This window comes from Podarcis gaigeae, assembly GCF_964106915.1.
Source record: "Podarcis gaigeae genome assembly, chromosome: 3".
Taxonomy (NCBI): domain Eukaryota; kingdom Metazoa; phylum Chordata; class Lepidosauria; order Squamata; family Lacertidae; genus Podarcis; species Podarcis gaigeae.
Window position 1 is genome coordinate 47,294,053 of NC_139680.1, and position 23,478 is coordinate 47,317,530.

Below are 23,478 nucleotides of genomic sequence, written 5' to 3' on the forward strand. Positions count from 1 at the left end.
ATCTGAATAACGCTTACTGGGCAGTGTGTGTAGTTAAAAGGATGATTGTATCCATAAACTTCTTTAAATATGCCACCATTTCATGCATTAACACTGCAGGATTAATCATGTCCACCAGAAATTCAGAGTAACTTCCTAGATGTTCACTGCCTGGCACTTATTGCTGAGATTTGAGGGAAGTTATCTGTTGTATATTTGCATCCCTGTAGTAGAAGTGATAAATCACCAGACTGGAAATAATAAATCTGAGGTTTCAAGGACAGGCAAAAAACATTACCTTCCTCGTTCTTTAACAAATTCAAGAACTACCTTATAAATGGGAACAATTCTAATCAGGCTTCAGCTACTATACAGAAGGTACAGCTTTAGATGTTAAAAAAAGGAGGCAAATTCTCATGTAACTTAAAGGGGGGGAAAATATAATGAGCTTTTGTTTATTAGCTAATTTAGGACTGAATTTTTCTTGCTACACTTGAAAATGGTGCCTACTGGTTAAATAATTTATTCAATGTGGCCTTTATAATAGCAATACCTTCCCCAACCTGGTGCTCTCCACATGCTTTGGAGTACAACTTCCAGAGTTGCCAATGGTGAGATGTTTTTATTGTTTTATTACTTGTTGCTTGCTGCCCTGGGCTCCTTTGGGAGGAAGGGCCTGATATAACTGTTTTGCTAGTCAGCATACTGAAACGGAACATGGACACTCTATTATTCACTACCTATTGTTAATAGTCATTGATAGCTTCCCTTATGTAACTGGCTAACTTTTAAAGAAAATTTTTCCATCACGTATTTTGTGCTAGAAGACTATGTAAGTTGGTACTACTTTTTTGTTTCTGTTGTTGCCTTCTGCCAACCAATGTGAATGGATGTCCTGAAAGTTCAACTTCTAATGAAGTTGGTGTGTGTATGCTTGCACACAGGCACACACACAATTATACAAATCTTTCACATTATCACTCTACTGAAACCTAAGTATCTAATGTATTTACTGATACAACCTGGGGGGGGGGGTTATTTAAACATGGTCAAATTTTAAAACAAGCTTTAGTACAATCAGCTAAGTCTAAATGTTGTTTGAAAGGTGTAACGTGTGTTAATTTTTCATCCAGGATCCTGTAAAATGTGATGTGTATCTTTCTCCACACACAAGCATACGCAAGTGCACAGTCACCTATACTACTAAATGCTATACTATACCTATACTACTTTTACCTTTATACTGCTAAAGGTGGTAGTGGTTATTGTTTTGTTTGTTACCGTGTTATGTATTTTTTTGTTTTTATATTGCAACCTGCCTTGTGATCCTTGGATAAAAGGGTGGTATAGACATTTAATGAAAAAAATAAATATAAATTTAAATTAGGAAACAAATAAATCTAAGGAAACCAGTTGGAATTGCCCTACGTTCTCTTTTAAATGTGTAGGCTGATCTAAATGAATCTATACAAAACAGAACCAGTGAGTGTGTGTGTGTGTGTGTTTCAAAAATAGAAGACAGCTAATAAATCTCTATGCCTATGCTATGTAACCTAATAAAACATTTATAGATGCTGCAACACTCTATATGTGGAAATAGAGGCAGAAATCTTCTGTTTTTGTCCACTTGTCAGGCAAATCCCTCTTTATCCAAACGAACCTTACTGAAAGTACTGTCAGTGCCCTTATAGCCACGCCAGCTAACAATCTACCCTGACAATAGCTAACAATCTTGCTAAGATAGCTAACAACTTCCAAGAGGCACAAGATTCTTAGAGCTATTCTGCATTGGCGCTTTGGCTATGGTTGGATTCCAGGGATGGTTTGAAGGGACTTCAAAGTCAGAGTCAGACCACCGGTCAATTTAGCTGAGTTTTGTTTAACTGATTAGCAGCAGCTCATCCAGATTTCAAAGCACTTTTCCTAGTCCTACCTGCAAAGATTGGAACGGGGAGCATGTGCTCCATCACCCAACTTTGACCCTTCCCTATTAAATGCGGAAGTTTAATGCAGTAGAAAATGTGGTTTCCAATTATGTTAACTTTTAGACTGACTCGCTTTGAGAAAATGAGAATAGCTAGTGACAAAAGAACAAATCAAAAGCCGAAAGCTACAGGCCAGCAGTCATAGCTAGTCAATTGTCCCTGCATCTCTCACAAGCAAGGGAAAGGGAATCATCCCCCGTCACCAGCATCTGGTTGCCTGATGTGGAAAAAGATGGACATGTTAGTCACATTAGACTCAGAGAATCGCAACAATACACTGTGTACAGGGAAGATACTGGCTTCTAAGTCTTTGTATGTAATGATGGTGGCCTTTAATGAACCCACTCTAACTCCAAATAGTGAGTGTACAACCAGCATTTATAAAATGCCATCATACCACTACAGATGTAACTTATTACCACTTTGAAATGAGCCATGTCAACCACGAAAATTAGCAGCTGTAATTTTCATAGAACATTAATTAGCAAACTGTGATGAAATATATTTAGCAAGGCATATTAAGAATTTAAAGGTGTGAAATGCTACAAACGCAAGCTACTTAGCTAATTTGCCAAAGCTAAACTGGTACTGCTGCGATCACACACTTTCTTGTACCACAGCCCTGCTGTCACAATTTAAAATAAAACAGATGCATATTTTCTTCTTCTTCAGTTTTAAAGTATTTAGACACATTCGGCGCTAAGCGTAAAGCTCTTTTACGGCTGCATGTTGTAATTAAAAGTTGCTGATGGCACTCTAAATAACGACGTGAATTAAATGCGGAGTTCTGTATATTGTTATTCTGAAGACAGTGTGAACACATTGAGCACAGCTGCTGAGCAGTCTCCAGCATTGAATTTCAATAGGACTCTGACACAAACACCATTTAAACAAACTGAGGGAGAAAAACAGTGCCAGTGTCTGATGGACTGGACCCAAAGTTAGAAGAACAGTGCATGTCTTGCTAGACAATGCTGTTCATTTTCAGATTTATGACTAAGAATTTAGGCTCCTGTGAGGAAAGGAGAACAAACAGTCCGAAGATTTCCTCCTCTAAGTGCAGTTGTGTGAGTTGTTTCATCTCTGAGGCAAGATGAGTAGTTTACTGCTCATCTTGCCTAGAATTCTAACACTGTAACCCAATTGCCTTGTAGCACTAAGTGCCAAGGCATGGGGTGGATGAATGAGGGGCTGTTTGTTCCTCCCCTCCATTTGCTGCATAGGATAGTTGGAAAGGAGATTTGGGCAAGAGCAGGTGTGGCTAACATGCAGCCATCCAGATGCTGTTTGAATCCAATGCCTATCAGTCCCAGCAAGTATGGCCAATAATCAGGGATAATGGGAGGCGTGCCGAGGAGAAGGAAAAATATATAAAGTCTGAAGAAGGGCCTTTTAAGCTTCAAAAATTTAGAATTAGATTTAAAACGTTGAGCTTCCAAAAGTGGGATTGATTATGGTTGTAAGATACACTTTTCAGGTTACCTTCCCCAACCCACCCTCAGGATATGGTAAACCAGGGATAGGGAATTTATGGCCCTCCAGTTGTTAGACTACAACTTGCACCATTCCTAAGCTCTGGAAATGCTGCCTAGAGATAATGGGAGCTGTGAGTCCAACATCTGGAGAGCCACATATTTCCCATCCCTGTGACAAACTGTTAGGTCTTAAGCACACCCATGTCTACCACCCTACTCCAGTTTATTATTTCCTTTTGACATATTCAACATGGCACCTAGAGAAATGCTCAGTTCTTGACTGAGTAAATACATTTCTACGTACTTGGGCAAGTCCTCAAAGTATTCGGAAATCTCTACATTCTCTTTCCAATTCAACTGTCTTTCTGGTAGGCACAAGACCACTACTAAAATTAGCTACTGGAATAAAGGGTTTAAAAAAATATTTACATGTGGTGAGGGGAATCAACACCCCCAATCCAACTGTGTTTGCAAGAAAATATTCAAGTACAGTAGCACCTTGTGTTACGTACTTAATCCGTTCCGGAGGTCCATTTGTAACAGGAAACCACTCGTAACATGCTGCCACACCGCTGGGAGTACAACTTCCACTCGCATCCTGGGGCAAAAGTCGCAACAAGGGGCATCTACTTCTGGGTTAGTAGAGCTCGTAACCCACAGCATTCGTATGGGGGATGGTGAGTAACATGAGGTACCACTGTGGAAGCAACTCTCTATTTTTGTGCAGCCAGCATGCATACAACCGCTGATGAGCACACAGTTTTTGGCACCACAACCGCTGATGAGCACACAGTTTTTGGCACCGCAATGGGGCAGGGATGGAATGGGGCAGGGGCACAACAGGCTTACACACGTTCTGTTGACGCGAGCGGTGCCTTGGAATGTAACCACCCACGTCAATAGGCAGTTGCCTGTATAACAACAAGGAGCTTGCCTAGAAATGCAAATCTCTGCTCACATCAATACATTCATCTAGGACAGGCATGTCCAACTCCCAAGAGACTGTGATCTACTCCCACTATAAAAAAACTGGCAGTAATCTACCCATTGGATTGACCAGAGATGTTGAGCTTTTTGGGGGGAAGGATGAGCCAAAGTTGATGAGCTTTTCAGGATGAGGAAGAGCCAAAGTTGTTGAGCTTTTTTAGGGGAAGGTAGAGCCAATGTGATTGGGATCGAACAGGGGCAGCCCACGATTGACCGGTATATCGCGATAAACCTGTTGGACATCCCTGATCTAGGATATACAATTGGGGCAAAATGAGCAGTACAGTGAAGCTGGGTATATAGGTTGCCCATGGGAAGTGCACATTTCTATACCACTAGCCCACACTGAGTTGGGATAATCATAATTATTTTTGTCATCTCTTCTTTCTTACAGTGACCATGGCAAGCTTCACAGATAGTCATAGCATATTCATTTCGTGACACTGGAAAACCATTTCATTTTTAAAGGAGTTTTAGAATACCTTTCTACAGCCATGTTTTCTATTCTCAGTGAGCAGCACTGCAAAGAGTTTTCATTTATATCACTATTACATTACTTCAGTTCTCTCAGCACAGAAACAGCCAGGAAATAAAGTGTCACATTTGGTTAATGAATTGAAACTCATGCAAGACATTTCAATCTGGTTTTCGTATTAGGGCATGGCCAAATAGAAATGGGCTAACTGTCAATATTTTGACTGTCAACTTACATTTCTCTCTGTCCATGTAATTTCTTCCCACACCCTCTTCAGTGGTGCCCAGATTAGTATTAGGAACTACTCCAAAACTAGTTCCATCACTGGGTAAGCATAGAATAAATGCGTGCAGAAGTCCAAAACCGCTGGTCAATAAAAAAATTAATATCAGCTAACAAAAGTGCAACATTTAAGACTTTGGATACAGATATTTAGGTTCCAATCCTATGTTGTGTTACCTGGGATTGAGTCCCATTGAATGAGGTGGGACTTTCTTCTCAGTATACACAGGATTGCAATGCAACAAAAAAGTATTGTAAAGGCTGCTATTGCTATGCTAAACCTTTGCTCGTTTCCACCCGCTCCCCTGCCCCCAAGGAAGCATGTCACAAAAAAGCAAACCTAACTTGGCACACTGTCAGGACAACCTAGTGCTTTAGTGCAACGGAAGCATGACCAATACCCATTCCCCAAAATGGGAACTTTTTTTGGCATGAAAAGTTACAGTCTTTCTGTAAAAAGCTATGGATCATGCACAGATTGCTACAGATTCTACATGACCATCTAGAAAGTCTGAGGGTGCAAATCAACTGGACTGCAGGAGCGCACATGACCATCCCAGTATATTCAAGAGCAAAAATAAGCCTGATAGCACACTGTCTTTGCAGGACTCCTAAAATTTCACTTAGTAACTACAAAATTCCTATATCCCATCTGGCCAAATTACAATAAAGTGTTAAAATCATCATAAAGTTACTAATGAATTAAAATAAGTGAAAAACATCACCCTTATAAAAGCAGCATCCAGATACAGATCAACTGGAGTTAAAAAATTAAAACCCCAGTGAAATTAAAAATGCATTCACCTCATGGTAGAAAGGCACCAGATTGCCGGGCTAGCATTCTCTGGGGAGAGAAATTTTAGAGCTGGGCATCAGCACAGAAAAGGCCTTCTCCCAAGTAGCCACCTGCCACATTTCAGATACAGGGGGAGCCCACAAAAGAATACCTTGTGAAGTACAATGTGCTCTTAATGGCTCTCTCCCGGTTAATCTAACAGCTGTATTCTGAATGGATCACTGAGACCAGCTATCTCTGTTCGAGCTGGAAAAAGTTGTTCCATGTCACTGAACATGTAACATGCTCACAGTAACATTACGACAGAAATATTTTTTAAAACAAAAACGAAAAAGGTGTTGAAGCTCTCTTCATCCAGATATCCACATAAAACCAGAAGTCAGGGAAGATGCTCACCCTAAATTTAAACTCATCAGTACAGAAAAAACCATGTCAAGATAACGGAGGATAGCAGAGTTTTCTTGTGACATCTCAACTATTGCATGCCAGAAGTGGGTGAGACCAGAAACTGTGGTGGATGTAGAACTAGAATAGTAAAGATGGTAACAAAATGTGACTCTGCTGAAGATGCATAGTTGTTTAACTGGGAATAAGCTTTAATAGTTTACTAACCAATTAAACTGATTAAGATTTGCACCTATATTTGTATAATAATCTGCAAACATATCAAAAGATAAAAGGACATAAGGGAGCAGAGAGGAGAAAGTGCAAAGAAGGAAGGATAAGATGGGGGAAAGTCATCAGAATAAAGCATATTATGGTATACTGATAAAAAGCAGCATCAAAACAGTATTCCAGTACATTTTTCTAGGGTAAGTATGTCTACACAAAGCACATTTTTAGCCTCCAGAACAAAAGAGGAGGAACAGCTTGTGTGCTTTGTGAAATCCAACACTTGTATTGTAAAATACATAATTAGCTTCTCAGTCTGCAAGTTTAAATAATGATTTAAATGTTTTAAACAGGAGAGAAATTCCATATTATTATCCTACTTTCTTTGCTCTAATTCATTTCACTAATCATGGTTATATCAACTCCAATACTCCAGTGTCAGCTTTGACTGATGCCAATAAGCTCCTTAATCAGGTATGACAACTTTCAGCTAGCGTGCCTCATTAGCACACAGCAATCCTGTTCATAATTTTCTCTTTCCCCCCACATTTCATTGCCCATTTTAACAGGCGATTCTGTCAAAGTGTGAGGTATAAATCAGGCATGGGGAACATCCAGGCTGCAGGCCAGATTAGGGCCATAAGCCACACACACCTGATGTCATACAGAGTTTCAGGTATGGCACAGGCATGACCCCCTGCTGAAAGTGAGGTATGCAGGTACCACCAATCAATAGCATCTTCAAAACCCTTGTGCCTTTGGGGGGGGCAGGAATATTTTTTATTAGTTTTCCAATATTTCTCCAATAATAGCTAAATTATAAAATTATTACAAAACCCTTGTGCCTTTGCCTGCACAACTTTATTTCAAACCATGTGACAATGTTCACCTACTGAAATGGCCCATGGGAGTTAAGGGAGGTGAGGATCTGTCCCTCTGGCTAGATCAGATTCCCTACCCCTGTGTAGTGAAAGCTGATTGACAATTTGTTAAGAAAATATTCAGTTCTGAAATATGAAAAAAATTGTGATGTAAAGCAAAATGAAACAAAAACCAAGTGTTTTCCTTTTCCTGTACATCACAGGGACCTGACTGATTGTGATGGAACACACGCACAGCTAGGAAATCCTACCATCCTATTATTCTGCCTTCACAGAGGGGATTCCTTACATCTAGGAAATGCATTCTGGCTTTCCAGCATGGTAGCTTATTGGCGGCTACATAGTGCAATTAAGTCTCCATCACATACTCTTCCTTCATTCTCTAGGGAGGAAGAGAATGTTTGTACTATGACCATGTTAGACTATTTGTCTCGCTCAGGCAGAGTGCTTCTCCATTGCCTGCTAACTTACTCTTTCAACCAGGAGAACAGGGTTGAACTTAAAAATATTCTGCATTAACAGCACATGCTCTGCTACTAAGATGTAGTCCCGACCCACTGCTTTATTTCAGACCTAAGTTCTAGTACACAGAGTCAAACTACATGTTGCAAGACAATCATAGCGATCCAACCCCCGTTTGTAATGGGATGGGAGTGTGTTGGAGGTGGGGAAATATCTGCAATAAAGGATTGGCAGATATGTAAAATGCTTAACGGTTTTTAGTCAGTTTAGTCAGTTTTGTTTGTTTGTGCCAACTGAGTTCAGAAATGCAAATTAAGCCCAGCTGGAGGATGAGCCTCTGAGAGCTAATTTCAGAGGAGACTTGGCAAGTGTAGGAGGGATTAAGCACTACCTTTTCCTGATCTGCCCCTAAAAACCCTGCCTCCATCCTGCGTGTGAATTTTATTACTTCTGTAAATGTGAACTAAGGGTCTCTTCCTTTGCATGTTGCAACATATGCAGGGAAAATAGTCCCTCTGCTTTCCCCCATCTTCTCCATAATGCAACATATGAATTAGCTCTATGGTTCTTTCATTCTCAAATATGACCTACTCATTCTTCATTAGAGACAAATCAGTGAAGGGAATTCATTCCTGCAACATTACACCATTCCCAAAACACTAAGACCTCAAAGCCTTGGAAAATCAAACTGCTGATGTTGTTTTTTTAAAAAACCAACAACAATTCAGCAGATACACTCAAAACAAAATCAAAATACCTAAACAAAGGCAAAACTTGTGCAAGCAAAACAAGTGCCTCAGGGTTATATTCAGTTGGTATCGGGTAGCTGACAGAATGTTATTTGATTCAGCATATTTGATTCAGGCTTGGGTCAGAAGAACAGGGATCAAGGTGATCATTGGTGCTTTCCCCACAAAAAACCTCTGCTCTCAATAGCTTGGGGACACTTCAGAACAGCAGGGAGATGATGCAGAAGATCACCTTCATCCTTGCTGCTGCTGCTTTTGATTCATCAGAGTCTTCTATCAAGACCTTCTGAAAGCAAAGAAATGGCAGGAGGATGCAATCTGCAGAAACAGTGTTTAGACTACTTAGCTTTATAGAGGCTTTAGCTTCCCATTTAAACTTCCATCATGCAAAGATTGCACACATTTCTAATTTAAAAGCAGAAATCAAAATTAAAAGATTGCTGATTTCCCTAACTGCAAGTTGGTCAAACAGGGACTAAAATCACGCTGGGAACAACAGCGCTTTACTTTTAAGGCTTTTAGCATCTGAGAGGTAAAGATTAATTTGTGTGTTTCAATTAAGCAGCTGAAGTAAATTCAATCTGATGGCTACTGAATTGGCAAACAAAATTATTCTGCATGAATTTCAAAAGAAAGCCCAGTACACTAAACTGTTATAAAGTCATTTTGCATGCACTGATACTATGGTTATATATATAATACCCAATTTGTTCTTCATTTCTGCTTTTAGATTAAATGTTAAGTACTATTGGATTCCTCGGTGTTGTTGCTTATTCTATATAATCATCACACTAAAAGACAGAATGTTTTTGTTTTTAAGAAAAAGAACAAAAAGAAAGAAAGCATTCCTGTGTTCCTCCACTTCCATTTTGCCATCCCTCCCCTACTCTCCACATTTCTCACCATTCAAATCCATTTCTCTGCTCAAGAATATTCACTCAACAAGCACAGCTGTTATTCTGAAATCTTTACAGCTAAATCAAAGATAATTGGACTTCAGAGTACTTTTAAATTGTAGCCTAGGAAAAGAATCTAGCTTAATGCATCATTTGCATTACCTATAAAGACTGCTTTTCTATCCTTTTAAATTTATAGTGCTTTTTGTATGGGGGGAGCACAAAAGAGTTATACAGTAGTTTTACAGATATGTGGATTTCTTTGCACAAAAGGGTTTTATGAGAAGCTATTAAATCTTGCAAAAGTAAAAAAAAATCAATAACCAACTCTGGGAATTCTACAATGTTTAAAGTTATTAATACAAGTAATGAAATATTTCTCATAAGTGGGTCCTATTTGTTTTATGTATGTTGTAAAAATCATATTTGCACTCAACACACAGTAAAAAGGGTCATCATTTGGTGAGATTTTTAAAAAACCATAATGCAATCAAGCATTAACAGATTTACAAAGCAATTATATAAAGGGAAATTAGTAAAGCTTTATTGTTATAGCAGTTTAAAATGATACAAATCATTATACCCAGAGTTTGCCTGAAAAAACAAATAATGTAATGTTGTAATTCTGGCATGAAGTTGCACACAATATCACCACTTTGCCACAGCAGTCAGTATACCATATCCTAAGCAGTTAACACATGAGCATAGAAAGTCCTGCAGCTCTACTGTTAGATATTCCACATCTGTCTCTGTAAAAATATTATTAATAAATCTATTAGTAACAAGTCGGCCATTTATTAAACAAGCACTAATTGCAATCATATCTGGCAAAACATTGCAAGGAGGGCAGCTAGTTATTGTTGTTGCTACTTTTCAAGGAGGAAAAAGGAATTCTGCCTTTAAATGCTTTCCACTAGCACCCAGAGCACTGAACTGCAAGCCACTTTGTGCGACTCTGCAAATGATCACCAGAATGAGCATCTTTTGGTCCACAGGACAGGTGGTCTGCTTTTCCTCTTCTCATCTTGCTCTTCTGCTTCATTTCCCACCAGATGACGAGCCCTCTTGAGGCAAGGTCTCTCTCTTTTTCATGTGGAAAGCAGAACAGGTTTTAGAAATTCAAATTGAAGTTTGAGATAGTAAGCAGTTACAAGAGAAAAGGCTTCAAAGTGAAAAACATTTTAAAACTTTGTGAGGCAGGTGCACTTGCTAAATAGCTTATTCAAAGCATTGCCAGTGGTTGACATCTGCAGTCTCAATGCTGTGTTGTGGAGGGCAATAGGAAATCACCGCTCTGATTTCCCAAATCCTGCAGCAATCCTACAGCAGCACCATGCAAAAAGCATGACAAGGACCATTTGTAAGCCAGAGATAATAGAATTGTGAATTTTGAAGTAAAAAGTTTTCCCAGCATCTTCCTAAGGGTTCTCTTTCCATTTATGAAGCCTGACTCTGAAAAAAATAACCTTAAGAGATTTTGATTTTGCATTAATATAAACATTTAATAAGATTTCAAAAATAAAAAAAATACTCATCAGACAATGGAATGTCACTTCAAAATGCTTGCCTGCATGAATAAAGACAAGACTATTAGTGTGTTATCATCACGTTTTACAAATATTAAATCAGATCTAAAACTGACTAGGTAAACTTTCAGAGCAGGGATGGGGCGCTATTCAGATGATGTTGGACTTCCAGCAATCATCAGCTGCAGTCAGCATGGCCAGTAATACGGGTGACAGATGTAGTTCAGAAATATTCAGAAGACCACACATTCCTCATTCCTGATTTAGGGGAAGTGTCACTAATTTAATCTAATGTACTGTACTGTGCGCTTTATTTGAAATTCACCCTGAATTCACTATAAACATTCTTTCAACCAACGTGGAGATGAAGAAAAGGTAGATGAAAGGTTTGTAGGCAAAAGCATTGCTAGCTTGGGTTATATTGAATTGAAAAGTAAAACATTTAACCTTTTTTATTTTTTTATTTTAAAAAAACACTAGCTCTTCTACAGCATCATATACTGGATTAACAACTACAAGAATTAAGAAACACATTTTGTTCACCTGCAGGTGACACTGTTGGACCAGTCCATGAAAACACATAAGCAACAAGCAGTAAATATTCCTTTTCAGCGTGCTCAACTATTTTGGATTGATGAGGAATCCAAAGAAAAACATTATTTCTTCTTTTTTATGTTAGCCCTTTAAAGTTGTACAACAATAAACCTCAGCATAGCTATTAATTTAACTATTTCATTTTTAGGCCTACTAACACTGATTTTTTTCAGACAGTGAGTAAAATAAATGGAAGAGTGTGCATACTTGAAACTAAATCTTCTAAGCAAAAAGCCTGCTTCAATCAACCAGAACATATATAGTTTTGAAATAAAAAAGCCTTTATTCTAAAAGGGGATTAAATAATTTTGTCATTTAAAAAATAGGAGAGGGTTCACAAGGAAAGGAGGCTGAATGAAATCAACATACTTTAAAAAAGGAAAGTCATTTTTTTGCAATATTAAATTTAAATTACCATTAGTAATTTAAAAATAATAAAATATATACTACCTTTCCCAAAATTCAAGGTGCCTTACTCTGCTCTTATTTAGCACTTACTGAACGTTCACACTTCTTTGTACAAATCACCTCCCTTCCATCTCTTGTCCCAGTCCAAATTAGGACCCCTTGGCTGCCACCATTTAAAAGGAGGAGAAGGAATGCAGTTGTGGCCACAAACCTAACACACTGTCTAGCTGGGTTTTGAGCAGCATTAGAAATTAGTTGCATGTTACAACGGGCTAATCAGGAGAACGAGCACATGTCTCAGAATGGTACAGATGACTGTTTTGCAAAGTGCTTACTTGAATACGTTGGTAGCTAGTAATCTGCCATCATCACCTGTTAGCGTGTCACACGCAGGAACCTTGAAAGCTGCCTTATATTAGGCCTGTCTACCTGTCCATCGGAACCAGTACAGTGGTACCTCGGGTTAAGAACTTAATTCGTTCTGGAGGTCCGTTCTTAACCTGAAACTGTTCTTAACCTGAGGTACCACTTTAGCTAATGGGGCCTCCTGCTGCCGCACAATTTCTGTTCTCATCCTGAAGCAAAGTTCTTAACCCGAAGTACTATTTCTGGGTTAGCGGAGTCTGTAACCTGAAGCGTCTGTAACCCGAGGTACCACTGTACTGCTTGTTAGGACTGTCAGTGGTTCTCCAAGTTCTAGTCAATCCTCTTGCCTTGAGATGCCATGGACTGTACCTGGGACCGGCTGCAACGGAATGCATGCGCTCTACCACTTAGCTGTCTAGGCATAATGGTATTCCATATGACAAAGTGATACAGAAAACCCACAAAGGGTGCATGCAGAGGGTAGAACTCAGCACAGTGCTAAGTGGGGCATGAGTGTGGGAATGAGGTCCAGTCACACAATAAGACTTCCTCCTCTTGCCCCTCACACCACCTAAAACTGTTCTGGGTTTCCCCTCAAACCCCCAGAACCTATTTTTTTTTGGGGGGGGGGACGGGTGGGAGGAGAGAGGGAGAAAGTTAGGTTGTGCAAGCAGACCTCATTTTGTGCATGGAACAACTAGTTGAATCTTGCCTCGAGCTCTTTGTGCAATGAATCAAGCATAAAAATGTTTAGATGTTGTGCTCTGAATGACATCTGGCAGAAGCTCTGTGAGAAGATGGGATGGGCAAGGGAGTAGATAGTCTTGGAGTTCTGCCCTAAAGACTGGGGGCAGGATTCCCCATATGTGTTCCATGAGCATAAGGCATGCTGGATCTGCTTGCACAATGGGACTTTCATGCCGTCCTCCCCCTCACCCCCTGAAATAGCCAATAGGGGGCCCGGAAGAACCTCCAGAACAGCATGAAGGGGGAGGAGAGAGGGGATCATTCTATCTGGCAAGCTGCAATGCTTGGACAGATGGAAGGTTCGTAAGAGCACTGCTGAATGCCTCCCAAAATATACAATCAAGTGGGATGTAACACTTTATTCTGGGGCACATAAACCACTCTACTATAAAGATGAATCCATAAAGGGAGAACACAGTGTGAAATAAGGAAGACTTCAGATTATAAAAATGATTGCATATGAAAAGGATGTTCAGCTCCCTCTGGAGAGCTAGACGTTTTTCCTAAGTATCTTCAGCCTCGAACACCACTACCAACCTTTGGGTACATTGTGCTACATTTGAAAAAAGACACAGACATTTTTATATTTCCATTTGTAGTTCGTTTAAGGGGGAACAAGAATCTAATTTTAAATAGGGCATGCCTTTCTACCTTGTGAATAAAAGAAATTACTTTCAGCATAGCTGTGCCACTGAGAAATGCTGCAAGAGATTTATCAGCAAAGGAACAAGGCTTCCTCTTTATTAGCAATAGCTTCTTGATGTATTCTGGTATTGCTACAGGTCCCAGCCCAAATGTCGATCAAAGGCAAATATTCTGATCCCGAAGCTCTGTGGGTGGGCAAAACGCTCAGCATTAGTTTTTTTCTCCATCTAGTTATGACGGAAGAAAATACAAGTATTATAACAACTGCTTTTTCTTTTCAGATGTAACGTTTTTAATGGGGAACTTTTCTTGGTAATGTCGGGGTCTTCAGAGAACCTACTGTGATTCCAGCTGCTCCTATTTGTGCTCAAAAGCCATTATTCCAAAAGGTCTCACATGTAAAAAAAAAACAAGCTGGTCTTAAAAACAGCAAACATTAAGAAACCAGGCTACCCCAGTTGTACTGTCCTCACTTATGACAGTGCAGAGTTGTGATGCTGATGAGCGGAATAATTTTTTTTGTGTGTGTGTGTGTGAATATGTGTGATATATGTCTATAGTATTTTAATTAAAACAGACCTTTAATACTAGAAAAGGATACCCACAGACTCCACAAAGTGTCTGTTCAGCGTATCACCCAGTTATTAAGGCTGCACATCAGTGGTACTGGGCTTCTCTCTTTCATTCCGCCATTTTAAAAAAAGGTGGGTTTTTTTAGTTTTTTTTACTGCCAGGTGGTAGGTAGAAAAGGGGTGAGGAATCACAGAGTATAAATTAAAGAAGAGGTGAGCCATGGGAGGATACACACATCTGGCTCCATCTCGTGTAGCATTTAGGAACCAATGGCCCTTTAAAAATTGCAAGTGAAGCAGCAGTCATCAGGAGAAGGAATGTCAGAGTGAGCAGAACAGCAGCTGGGCAACCAACAACCTGAGTAATTAGCAATTCCAAATGGAGACTGTACTGACTGAACATACAGAGATTTTGTCACACGTGCTTAATAACTAAAATTAAAATAAATAATAAAATTATTATAATCACAATTATTGTATTTCCAGAAATGAAGCCATGTTTGTCTGTTTCAGTTTAAGTTATAATGCATTTGTTAGACTTTAAAGTGCGACAAAAATACTCTTAGTGTTACATTATATACTAGCAGGGAGTGCCCAGCCCTGCATAGTATTCTTAAAAACAGAAAATATTGTGATTTTTAAGTGGGTAGTGCACTTTGTGAGTTTGAACCAATCACGTCAAAAATCAGGTAAAATCAAGAGTCACCTTTTGGTCTGCCATCTTGGTTCAAAATGGCACCTGATACTCAAACATTATGGGAAACTGCTGTGCACACCTGTGGAAGCCCTCGTGTCAAGTTTGGTGATGATATCCCGAGAGGCAGATAAGCCTATGCCAAAAAACAGGCCAAACAAAAATGGGAGTTGTGCCAAAAACTGTTCTCTCTGACAAAGGCAGGAAGACACCTCGGAAGTGAGGAATTCTAGCCCTTCCCCACACACTTTTGCTTACCTAAAGCTGGTTGTCGCTCTCCCCTTGAAGGGAAAAACTGCATTGTTCCCTCTCCTGTCAGGATCATTTGCCACTGGACAGAAAAGCCATCATAGCTGAAGTGTCTGAAGTCCATCAGCGGACAAACCCATCAGGGTGCTAATCCATACAGCTCAAAAAGTCCTGATATCATTTGCCACCCTCAGGGCTACTTGCTCTGTTCAGCTGTGACACGTCTGTTGTCTGCTTTACTTCTTTCTACTGCACTGTCATCACAAAAGCAATCCATCTACTAATCTTTGAAATGGCAATCTGCTTGCCCCCTCCAAGCTATTTCTCCATTCCAGAAAAGCAACACTGCACGCGTAACTGGAGAAGTGCCCACTTCACTGAAATATTAGCTTACATAAACAAGTTGTATTTTCGCAAAGTAATAAACCAGTTATATGTAGGAGTTGTGCTACCGACTCTCATTATGGATTTATTAACGTCTCTGTCTCAGAGTTTCCAATATTACCTAACATAATAAACCACATCAACATCTGTCTCACAAGTGTGCTTACCACAAATCTGGTTAAAATAGACATTAATGCTGCTCAGATCTTTACAGAAAACCTCTATAAAGGAGCTTCAGGAAACTAATTTGCCCACGCCACCTTTTCTAGTATGTGGGGAGACAATATGTAAACAGACAGTCCCTGCTGGGTTCTGCTGTGCACAAAGAACTGTGAGTGAACAAAGGCAGCCACATTGACTTAAAGTGTCTGTTCACCATAATAGATTTTTGTGCACCCACGTATCCACTGCATGTGGCACTTTTCCAGTTACTGGAATTGGGCTCTTCTGGCTTATCCAGAGCTCTGTGTGCACATCCCAGCCCCTACATCTGAGCCTAGAGTTTCTGGTTTAGGGCTAGAAATCAGAGCTGGCGTAAAAAAGGATGAGACATTTTGAAAACACTTAAGTGCTTCAAATACACATTTCTGTTGCAACAATCCTTACAAAACTCCTTTAGCTAGGTCAGTATTAAATCCCTATGTTGCGTATGGAGGCTGGGGTGGGTAGGTTGTCGACAACGTGTGTGTTTAATTTGTGCGATTTCAGCTGGCCAGCTGCCAAACATGTAAAGCTGGGATTGAGCAAGTTAACCAAATGCAAGTTGCAAGTTGACCTGTACACAAATAGTTAGATAACAATTCAGTATCTGTTTGAAGGAAAGAAACAGAAAGGCTGCAGAGAGATAAGAACAGGGTATACATAACAGCACAGTGCCCCTTATGACTGACATGACTGACATCACCCAAATAAACTGGCCCACATCTTAAAATGAGTTTCTGCTCTCTATCCTGTCACTGATTAAAAACTCAGGCGATACTTAGGGTCTTCTCAGAGATGGTGCCACAGTTTTGCAAAACCCTCTTTGGTGAAATTTAACAAGCTCTCTCCTGTCTCACTTTCAGCCAGAGTGCTAAGATGATGGTGATGATGATGATGATGATGATTTAGACATGCTTTCAGTATGAACTCTTGGACATCCCATGAAGCTCAGTGTTGAAAGCTTCAGTACTTTCTCACACAGCGCATAGCTCAACTATGGGATTCACCGCTACAAGAGGCAGTAATGGTCGTCAACTGCAATGGCTTTAAACGAGGATCAGACAAATTCACTAAAGATAATCAATGGATATAAACAGCTCTCAATGGCTACTAGCTACAAATGGCTGCCTCCCTGGTTGGAAGCAGCATGCTTCTGAAAATCAGTTGCTAGAGAACACAAATGGGGAGCCTGTACTCAGGTCCTGCCTATGATTTTCCTGTAGGTATTTGGTTGAGCACTCATTTGGTATGAGAAAAGCAAGCCTTTGGCTTGATCCATCAGGGCTCTTCTTATGCTTACACAGAAGCTGAAAGCTCCATTTGTGTATCACTAGATCCATTCACTTCTCTCTCAGATCTGCAAGCGGTAAGAGCACTGATACTGGTGCCATGGCATAAAACAGTTTTTCAGAGTCATCCAAGAGACACTAGGGCCATTTGGAAGTTCATAGGGAGTTGGTTTCCCAATAAAAGTATCAGTAAATAAGAACAAGTTTCACTGGATGACTTATTTCTTCATCACTACAGTTTGTGCCTTGCCACTTGAAAGCAGGCATACAGTGGAGTGGTGTGTGTGATCTCTGCTCATGCAAGGCACTTGTGAAACGCAAAAGGCTTGACTAGCACTATGCATGGACTTTCTTTTTTCTTTTTTATAAATTTTATTTTCCAATTTTGGATTCCGCCCCCCCAGAGACATACAAATACAAAACTTCCCAATAAACGTATATATTTTGACTCCACCCCTTTTGCAGTTTCTTATCATTTGTAATACTGTGTTTCCTATGTTATTCGATTTATTACCTATTCCCTGATTTTTCTTTAACGTTGCATTTAACTTATTGCTTTACGTTAATCCTGCTAACAAGCTTAAATATATACAAAAACTTTTCAGATATTCCACAAATGTTTCCCTCTATGCATGGACTTTCAAGGCAGCTTAGAATGTTTCCCACCATCTTCTGCAGCAGGTAGCATTGCAGAAAAGCTAACCTGATGGCAGTAAGTTTGAAAAATCACTGCTTTAATTCATGAATCAAGAATATTTCATTGTTTTGTTAAAGCACATTTATACACTACTCTTGCTTGCTTGCATCCATCAATATATTTATGTTTGTCATGTAGCATACCTGGGTTCGTAGAATCTCACTTTTCGACAACTGCATATCACCAGTCAGCTCTTTCACTGTAATGCCTAGTGGCTCCAGCCGCTTACTGAAGTAATTTGTCATCTCAGCTGCCAATGCCTTCATAGGAGCAACATAAACAATCTGTACCAAAAAGGACACCAGTTTGATAAATGAGCAAAGTGTACAAGACTGTTGGTTTTGTAGCAACTGATACAAATCACAATTTATTGTGAAATATTATACCTAGCACTTACAGCAACGGGGGAAAAACTTAATAGTTGTATATGGAAAGTGGTTATCGGTGCTGGATAAGTGTGCAGCTTTTTAAAAGACAATAGATTTTGTTTACATGGGCTTATCATTTTGAAAATTGGTTCTGCATCAAAGCTAAATATATTTTCAAAGCTTTTCACATGGGTAATAAGATTTTCAGAACAGAAAAAGGAATTACATAACAGAGATGAAGTAAATCAACAGGCTCCATCTCCGTGTGACTTGGGGAAAACACAATGTCCTTGAAAACTTCTTGAATCCATATAAATGTGCACAACTCTATAATGGGCTTTATCTTACAAGTTATAAAGCTGTCCTGCAGTTCATTAAATTCCTACCTTAAACTCGTCCTTTTTGATGACTCCTTGCTGAACATGCTGACGGATTTCATGCAAAACTGTTAACATGGCAATGTTAGTCTTTCCAGCCCCAGTGGGCGCACAGATTAGCATGTTTTCATTTGTATTGTAGGCAGTTTCAAAAACTATGGACTGGATTCGATTTAACCTTTTCATGCCCTTGAAAGCAAGTTGCCCAATCTGCAATAAAAGTCCAGAAAAGAAAAGAAGCATTCAGCTAAATAATTAAAACAGTTGCTGTTGACAAGGACTAAAGCCTACAATTCTCTCTAACTTTAATATGGCATTGTTATGAACTACACCAGGGTGGGGAACCAGTAGCCCTCTAAATGATACTGGACTCCTGGCTCCCATCACCCCACCCAGCCAAGCCAACAGCCAGGGATTATGAGAGTTATATTATTTGTCCAACTTTTAATTAATTTGACTATTTATGTATTTCTTACCTGCAGTTGATTCTATTTGGTTTATATCAAGGTCAACAAATGCAATCAAGATAAAAAAAAAGTTAAAAACAAACTATAAAAGCAGAAATTACTTTAATTGCTCGCTCGAATAAAAGTCTTCAGCTGTAGTCACAACAACATCTGGAGGGCCCCAGTTTCTATCCCTAGACTACATCACACCTAACATTCAACTAACTGAAAAGCATAGTTTCACATTTATCCATTCCCTTCTTCACTTTTTTGCTCCTCAGGTCCTCTTAGTTGTCATCACCTGCCAACTTTCTTTCCACTTTACTAAAAATAAACATTTCTCACAACTTTTCCCTTAGTCACACTTCGTCTCCTTTCAAGTTCAGCTAAGATTACAGTCTACCACTTTGACCATTACATACTTCCCCCCTCCCACTTTGCAATCAACTTTTTTCTTCTAACAGCATATATCTTGTGGCTTTGCACTCCTTGATACGGACTGATAACAGTTCATTTTAGGCAATTTATAAGCAAGTAACGTTATAAGAATGCTATGCACAATGCTGGTTAGCCCATATCAATGGAATATGATTACTTACTATATTTCTACACCCCCTTTCAACTAAGGATCATGGGATGGATTTCAATATAAAAACACAAAAAAACACAAACCATAGTAGCAAACAAAAACAATACACCCCCCCCCTTTTAAAAGGCCACAGATTTTTTAAATTAGTCAAAGCCTGGGAGAAGAGGAAAGGTTTTTTCCCCCGCTTTGAGGTTTTTTCCCTTTTCTTTTTTTTCCACATATTACTTTACAATACAGATATATCAAGGCCAACACCATTTCCTCCCCATCCCCCATACATTTACATTTCTATTTCCTCAATCCATCATATTATTCTTTTCTCCCTTCCACTTCCCTCCTCCCCCACTCGATTTCCTCTACATTATACAATTTACAATAATCTTTGCATCCTACAACCTTCTCAAATTATCTACATATTCTTATTATCTTTCCTTACTAATTTTTCTTCCATCCAGCACTTCACATTTTAATCTAGGCATATTAGGAAAGTTTTTGCCTGACACCTAAAAATAAAGGGACCAGGCGAGTCTCCCTGGGGAGAGCATTCCACAAAGGGAAAGCCACCACAGAAAAGACACATTCTTGTGTTGCCACTCTCTGGGCCTCTTGAGGAGGAGGCACATGAAGAAGGGCCTCAGATTATTACTGCAGGGTCTGGGTCAGTTCATCTGGAGAGAGTTATTGCAGTCTTGAGACATTTGAGGCTTTTAGGTCAAAAAAAGCACTTTACATAGGACCCAGAAACTATTTGGCAGCCAGTGCAATCAGGCCAGGATTGGCATCATATGCCCAAACTGTCTTGCCCCGTTCAGCAACCTGGCAGCCAAATTCTGCATCAAACTGCCTTTAGAGGCAGCCCCATGTGTAACTTGTTGCAGTAATCTAACCTAGAGGTTACCAGAGGATAGATGATAGAAGACAGGCTATCCCTGTCTAGATAGGACATAGTTGGACTAACAGTTGAAGCCAATGGAAGGCACTCCATGCCACCAAGGCCACTTGAGCCTCAAGTGTGAGCAGTGCATCCAGAAGTTGCCTCAAGTTGTGTTTGAAGTGGGTAGGGGGAACCTGTGGTCCTCCAGCTCCTGCTGGCATACAATTCCCATCATCCCTGGCAATGCATATGGGAGTTGGGACCAATCACAACTGAGGTTCAGCAACCTGTGGTGGGCCACAGGCTCCCCACCACTATCAGGAATGTATATTACGAGAAGCAAATGTTAAAAAGCAATTGAAATGATTAGGGGGATCAAGCATCTTCTGTACAAATAACATCAGGACTTTTAAGTATACAGGGAGCAGAGAGGATGGAAATTATTATTTCATTTTATACAGTAAAACAAAAACAAAGCAGTTTTAAGATTTCCTCACAGGAATGCACAATAAACCTATGAAACCTACTGCCACAGAATATTAACACATCACTTACGTCAATAGATATTTTTTTAAGGTAAAGATAAAGGGACCCCTGACCATTAGGTCAAGTCGTGACCGACTCTGGGGTTGCGGTACTCATCTCGCTTTATTGGCCGAGGGAGCTGGCATACAGCTTCCGGGTCATGTGGCCAGCAAACCAGAGCAGCGCACGGAAACGCCATTTACCTTCCCGACGGAGCGGTTCCTACTTATCTTCTTGCACTTTGACGTGCTTTCGAACTGCTAGGTTGGCAGGAGCAGGGACCAAGCAACGGGAGCTCACCCTGTCATGGGGATTCGAACTGCCAACCTTCCGATCAGCAAGCCCTAAGCTCTGTGGTTTAACCCACAGAGCGACCCATCTCCCTTTTTTTTTTTTTTAATGAGATGGTAAATTCATGAAGGACATATTCACGTAGTATATTCCTGACACTCAGATAACAGGGCACAGAGATATGGGGCATGCAAGCTTTCCTGGCACATTAGGCTGGCCACAGATACCAGAGAGAATGTTGAACTAGACAGATCATTTATTTCACCTAGTATTCTACAGCTGTTGTGCAAGATTATGCATGTTAATATACGCAATCCAATTTTTTTAGCAATTTCTTGATCATGCTAACTGGGGTCAGGCTTGGGAATGAAAAATGTGTTCCCTTTGTTTCTACAGCAGTTCTCAGAAACTCGCCACGTGAAAAGTCAAAGTCATCTTAAGGTTTTCTATTCCAGGTGTGATCAATTCATAAGTGTAGAAGAAAAAGAGAAGGGCAGAAACAGTTTCCAGGAGAAGAATTGCTACCGACATGCTTTGATTTTTTTTTTTTTTAAAAATAATGGTTACACCAGGCAGAGGAGGAAAAGTAGTAGGAGTGAGCAACGACAGATTTTTCAAGATGGGCTGGCAGTCTGTCAAGTCACTACTCCTAAAAGGCGGCAGGAACAAGAAATCAAAGCCCAGAAAGAATGAAGCGATCTTGGAAAGCTCTTCAAACATGTACTTCTAAGAGACGGTGGCATGAGGAAAGAGAAGGAACCACAATTTATGAAAACAACCTAAAGAATAGTCTGTTTGAGCAACACACCTTCAGATGCAGATCACTGCTCATGAACCCAAGTCTCTATTCTTGCCTGTTTGCAATTGATCAGTTTGCAGCAATGGGAAAATAGGCAAGGGTTAACCCTATCACCACTTCCCCCCTGCAACCCCATCCCCTCCCCTCCGCCAGTCACTTTCCCTCACAATGCAATAAATGTATCTGGATGGCTACAGGAGCTGGAAGAGGTAAAAAGTAATGTTTAGTGCAAGTCCAGAAAATATTTCGCTTTTTCTGCTGCACCCCATTTAATTAGCCAGCCCCTTTGCAGCTGTTTCAAAACGACCTGAATTGCCAAACTCAGATCTGACAAATTGGTAGTTCTGAACTAGTTTTCTTTGTAAGAAAAGGCAGGGGTCATCATGCCTTTCATTTCTCAATGAAAACTTTCCCACTTGTCATGTATTCCCAAATTCATTGCTACTTATGACTCTTGCTTGATTTGATAAGAATTAATTGGTCTTGAACAACATGTTTACCTAACAAAATAATATAAACAAGCAAAATGGAGAAGAGAATTGAAGTTTGCGATGGCTTTGATTTGCCTTGAAAATTATCATTAAGTTTGTTCTTTCCCTGGAGAGCTTGACCATTTGGACTTTTATGGCTAAAGGAAAAAAATCGGGACAGTATAATTGCGCATTGATTAATGGGTATGATGCTGCCAGTTCTTATGAGTTGACTCTTTTAAAAGGTTTAGCAGCAGAATTCTAGATTCCTGTGTAACATCCACTTATTAAAATAGGTTTTGGGAAGATGATTTATGATGGTTGTAAGATATTTTATCCCAGCTTGTATTTGTCCCTTCAAGTCACACTTTGAATATGAAATACAAAGGAGTGAATAGAACAATATCTCACTGATACCTAGTTGCCAGCTAACCTGTGGTGGTACGTTAGGTTTGTGCCTCAAAGGCATTGGGTTTAAATCTTACATCCCTGGAGGTCACAGAATGCAAGGAGCTCGTCTGTTTGTGGAGTTTATTGTTCCTCTACTCAGAGTTGCATTTGTTTTTACCATCCGTTGATCTGCTGAAATGTTCTGAAAAAATCCAGAGCCAATCTATTGTTCAAAATTTGCTAATAGCTAAAAATTTCTTTGCTGGACCACAACAATATCCACCTATTCCAGAATTCCGCAGCTAAGAAGCAATTGAAACCTGGGTCTGCTACAGTAAATAACATAATTGAGAGGATTTGATAATATATTAACCAACTCAAAAGCCCTGTTGTCCGAT

The 23,478-nt window shown here is 39.8% G+C and overlaps 1 protein-coding gene across 1 annotated transcript in view; it reads right to left on the reverse strand.

The window, feature by feature from the left end:
* ASCC3 (activating signal cointegrator 1 complex subunit 3) overlaps positions 1 to 23,478 on the reverse strand; it is a 214,471-nt gene that overhangs the window by 147,867 nt on the left and 43,126 nt on the right. The window contains exons 9-10 of the mRNA XM_083731023.1: positions 18,706 to 18,906; positions 18,095 to 18,235 (exon numbers count right to left, since the gene is read on the reverse strand). Coding sequence (XP_083587149.1) covers positions 18,095 to 18,235; positions 18,706 to 18,906 — 342 coding nt within the window. The remainder of the gene's footprint in view (positions 1 to 18,094; positions 18,236 to 18,705; positions 18,907 to 23,478) is intronic.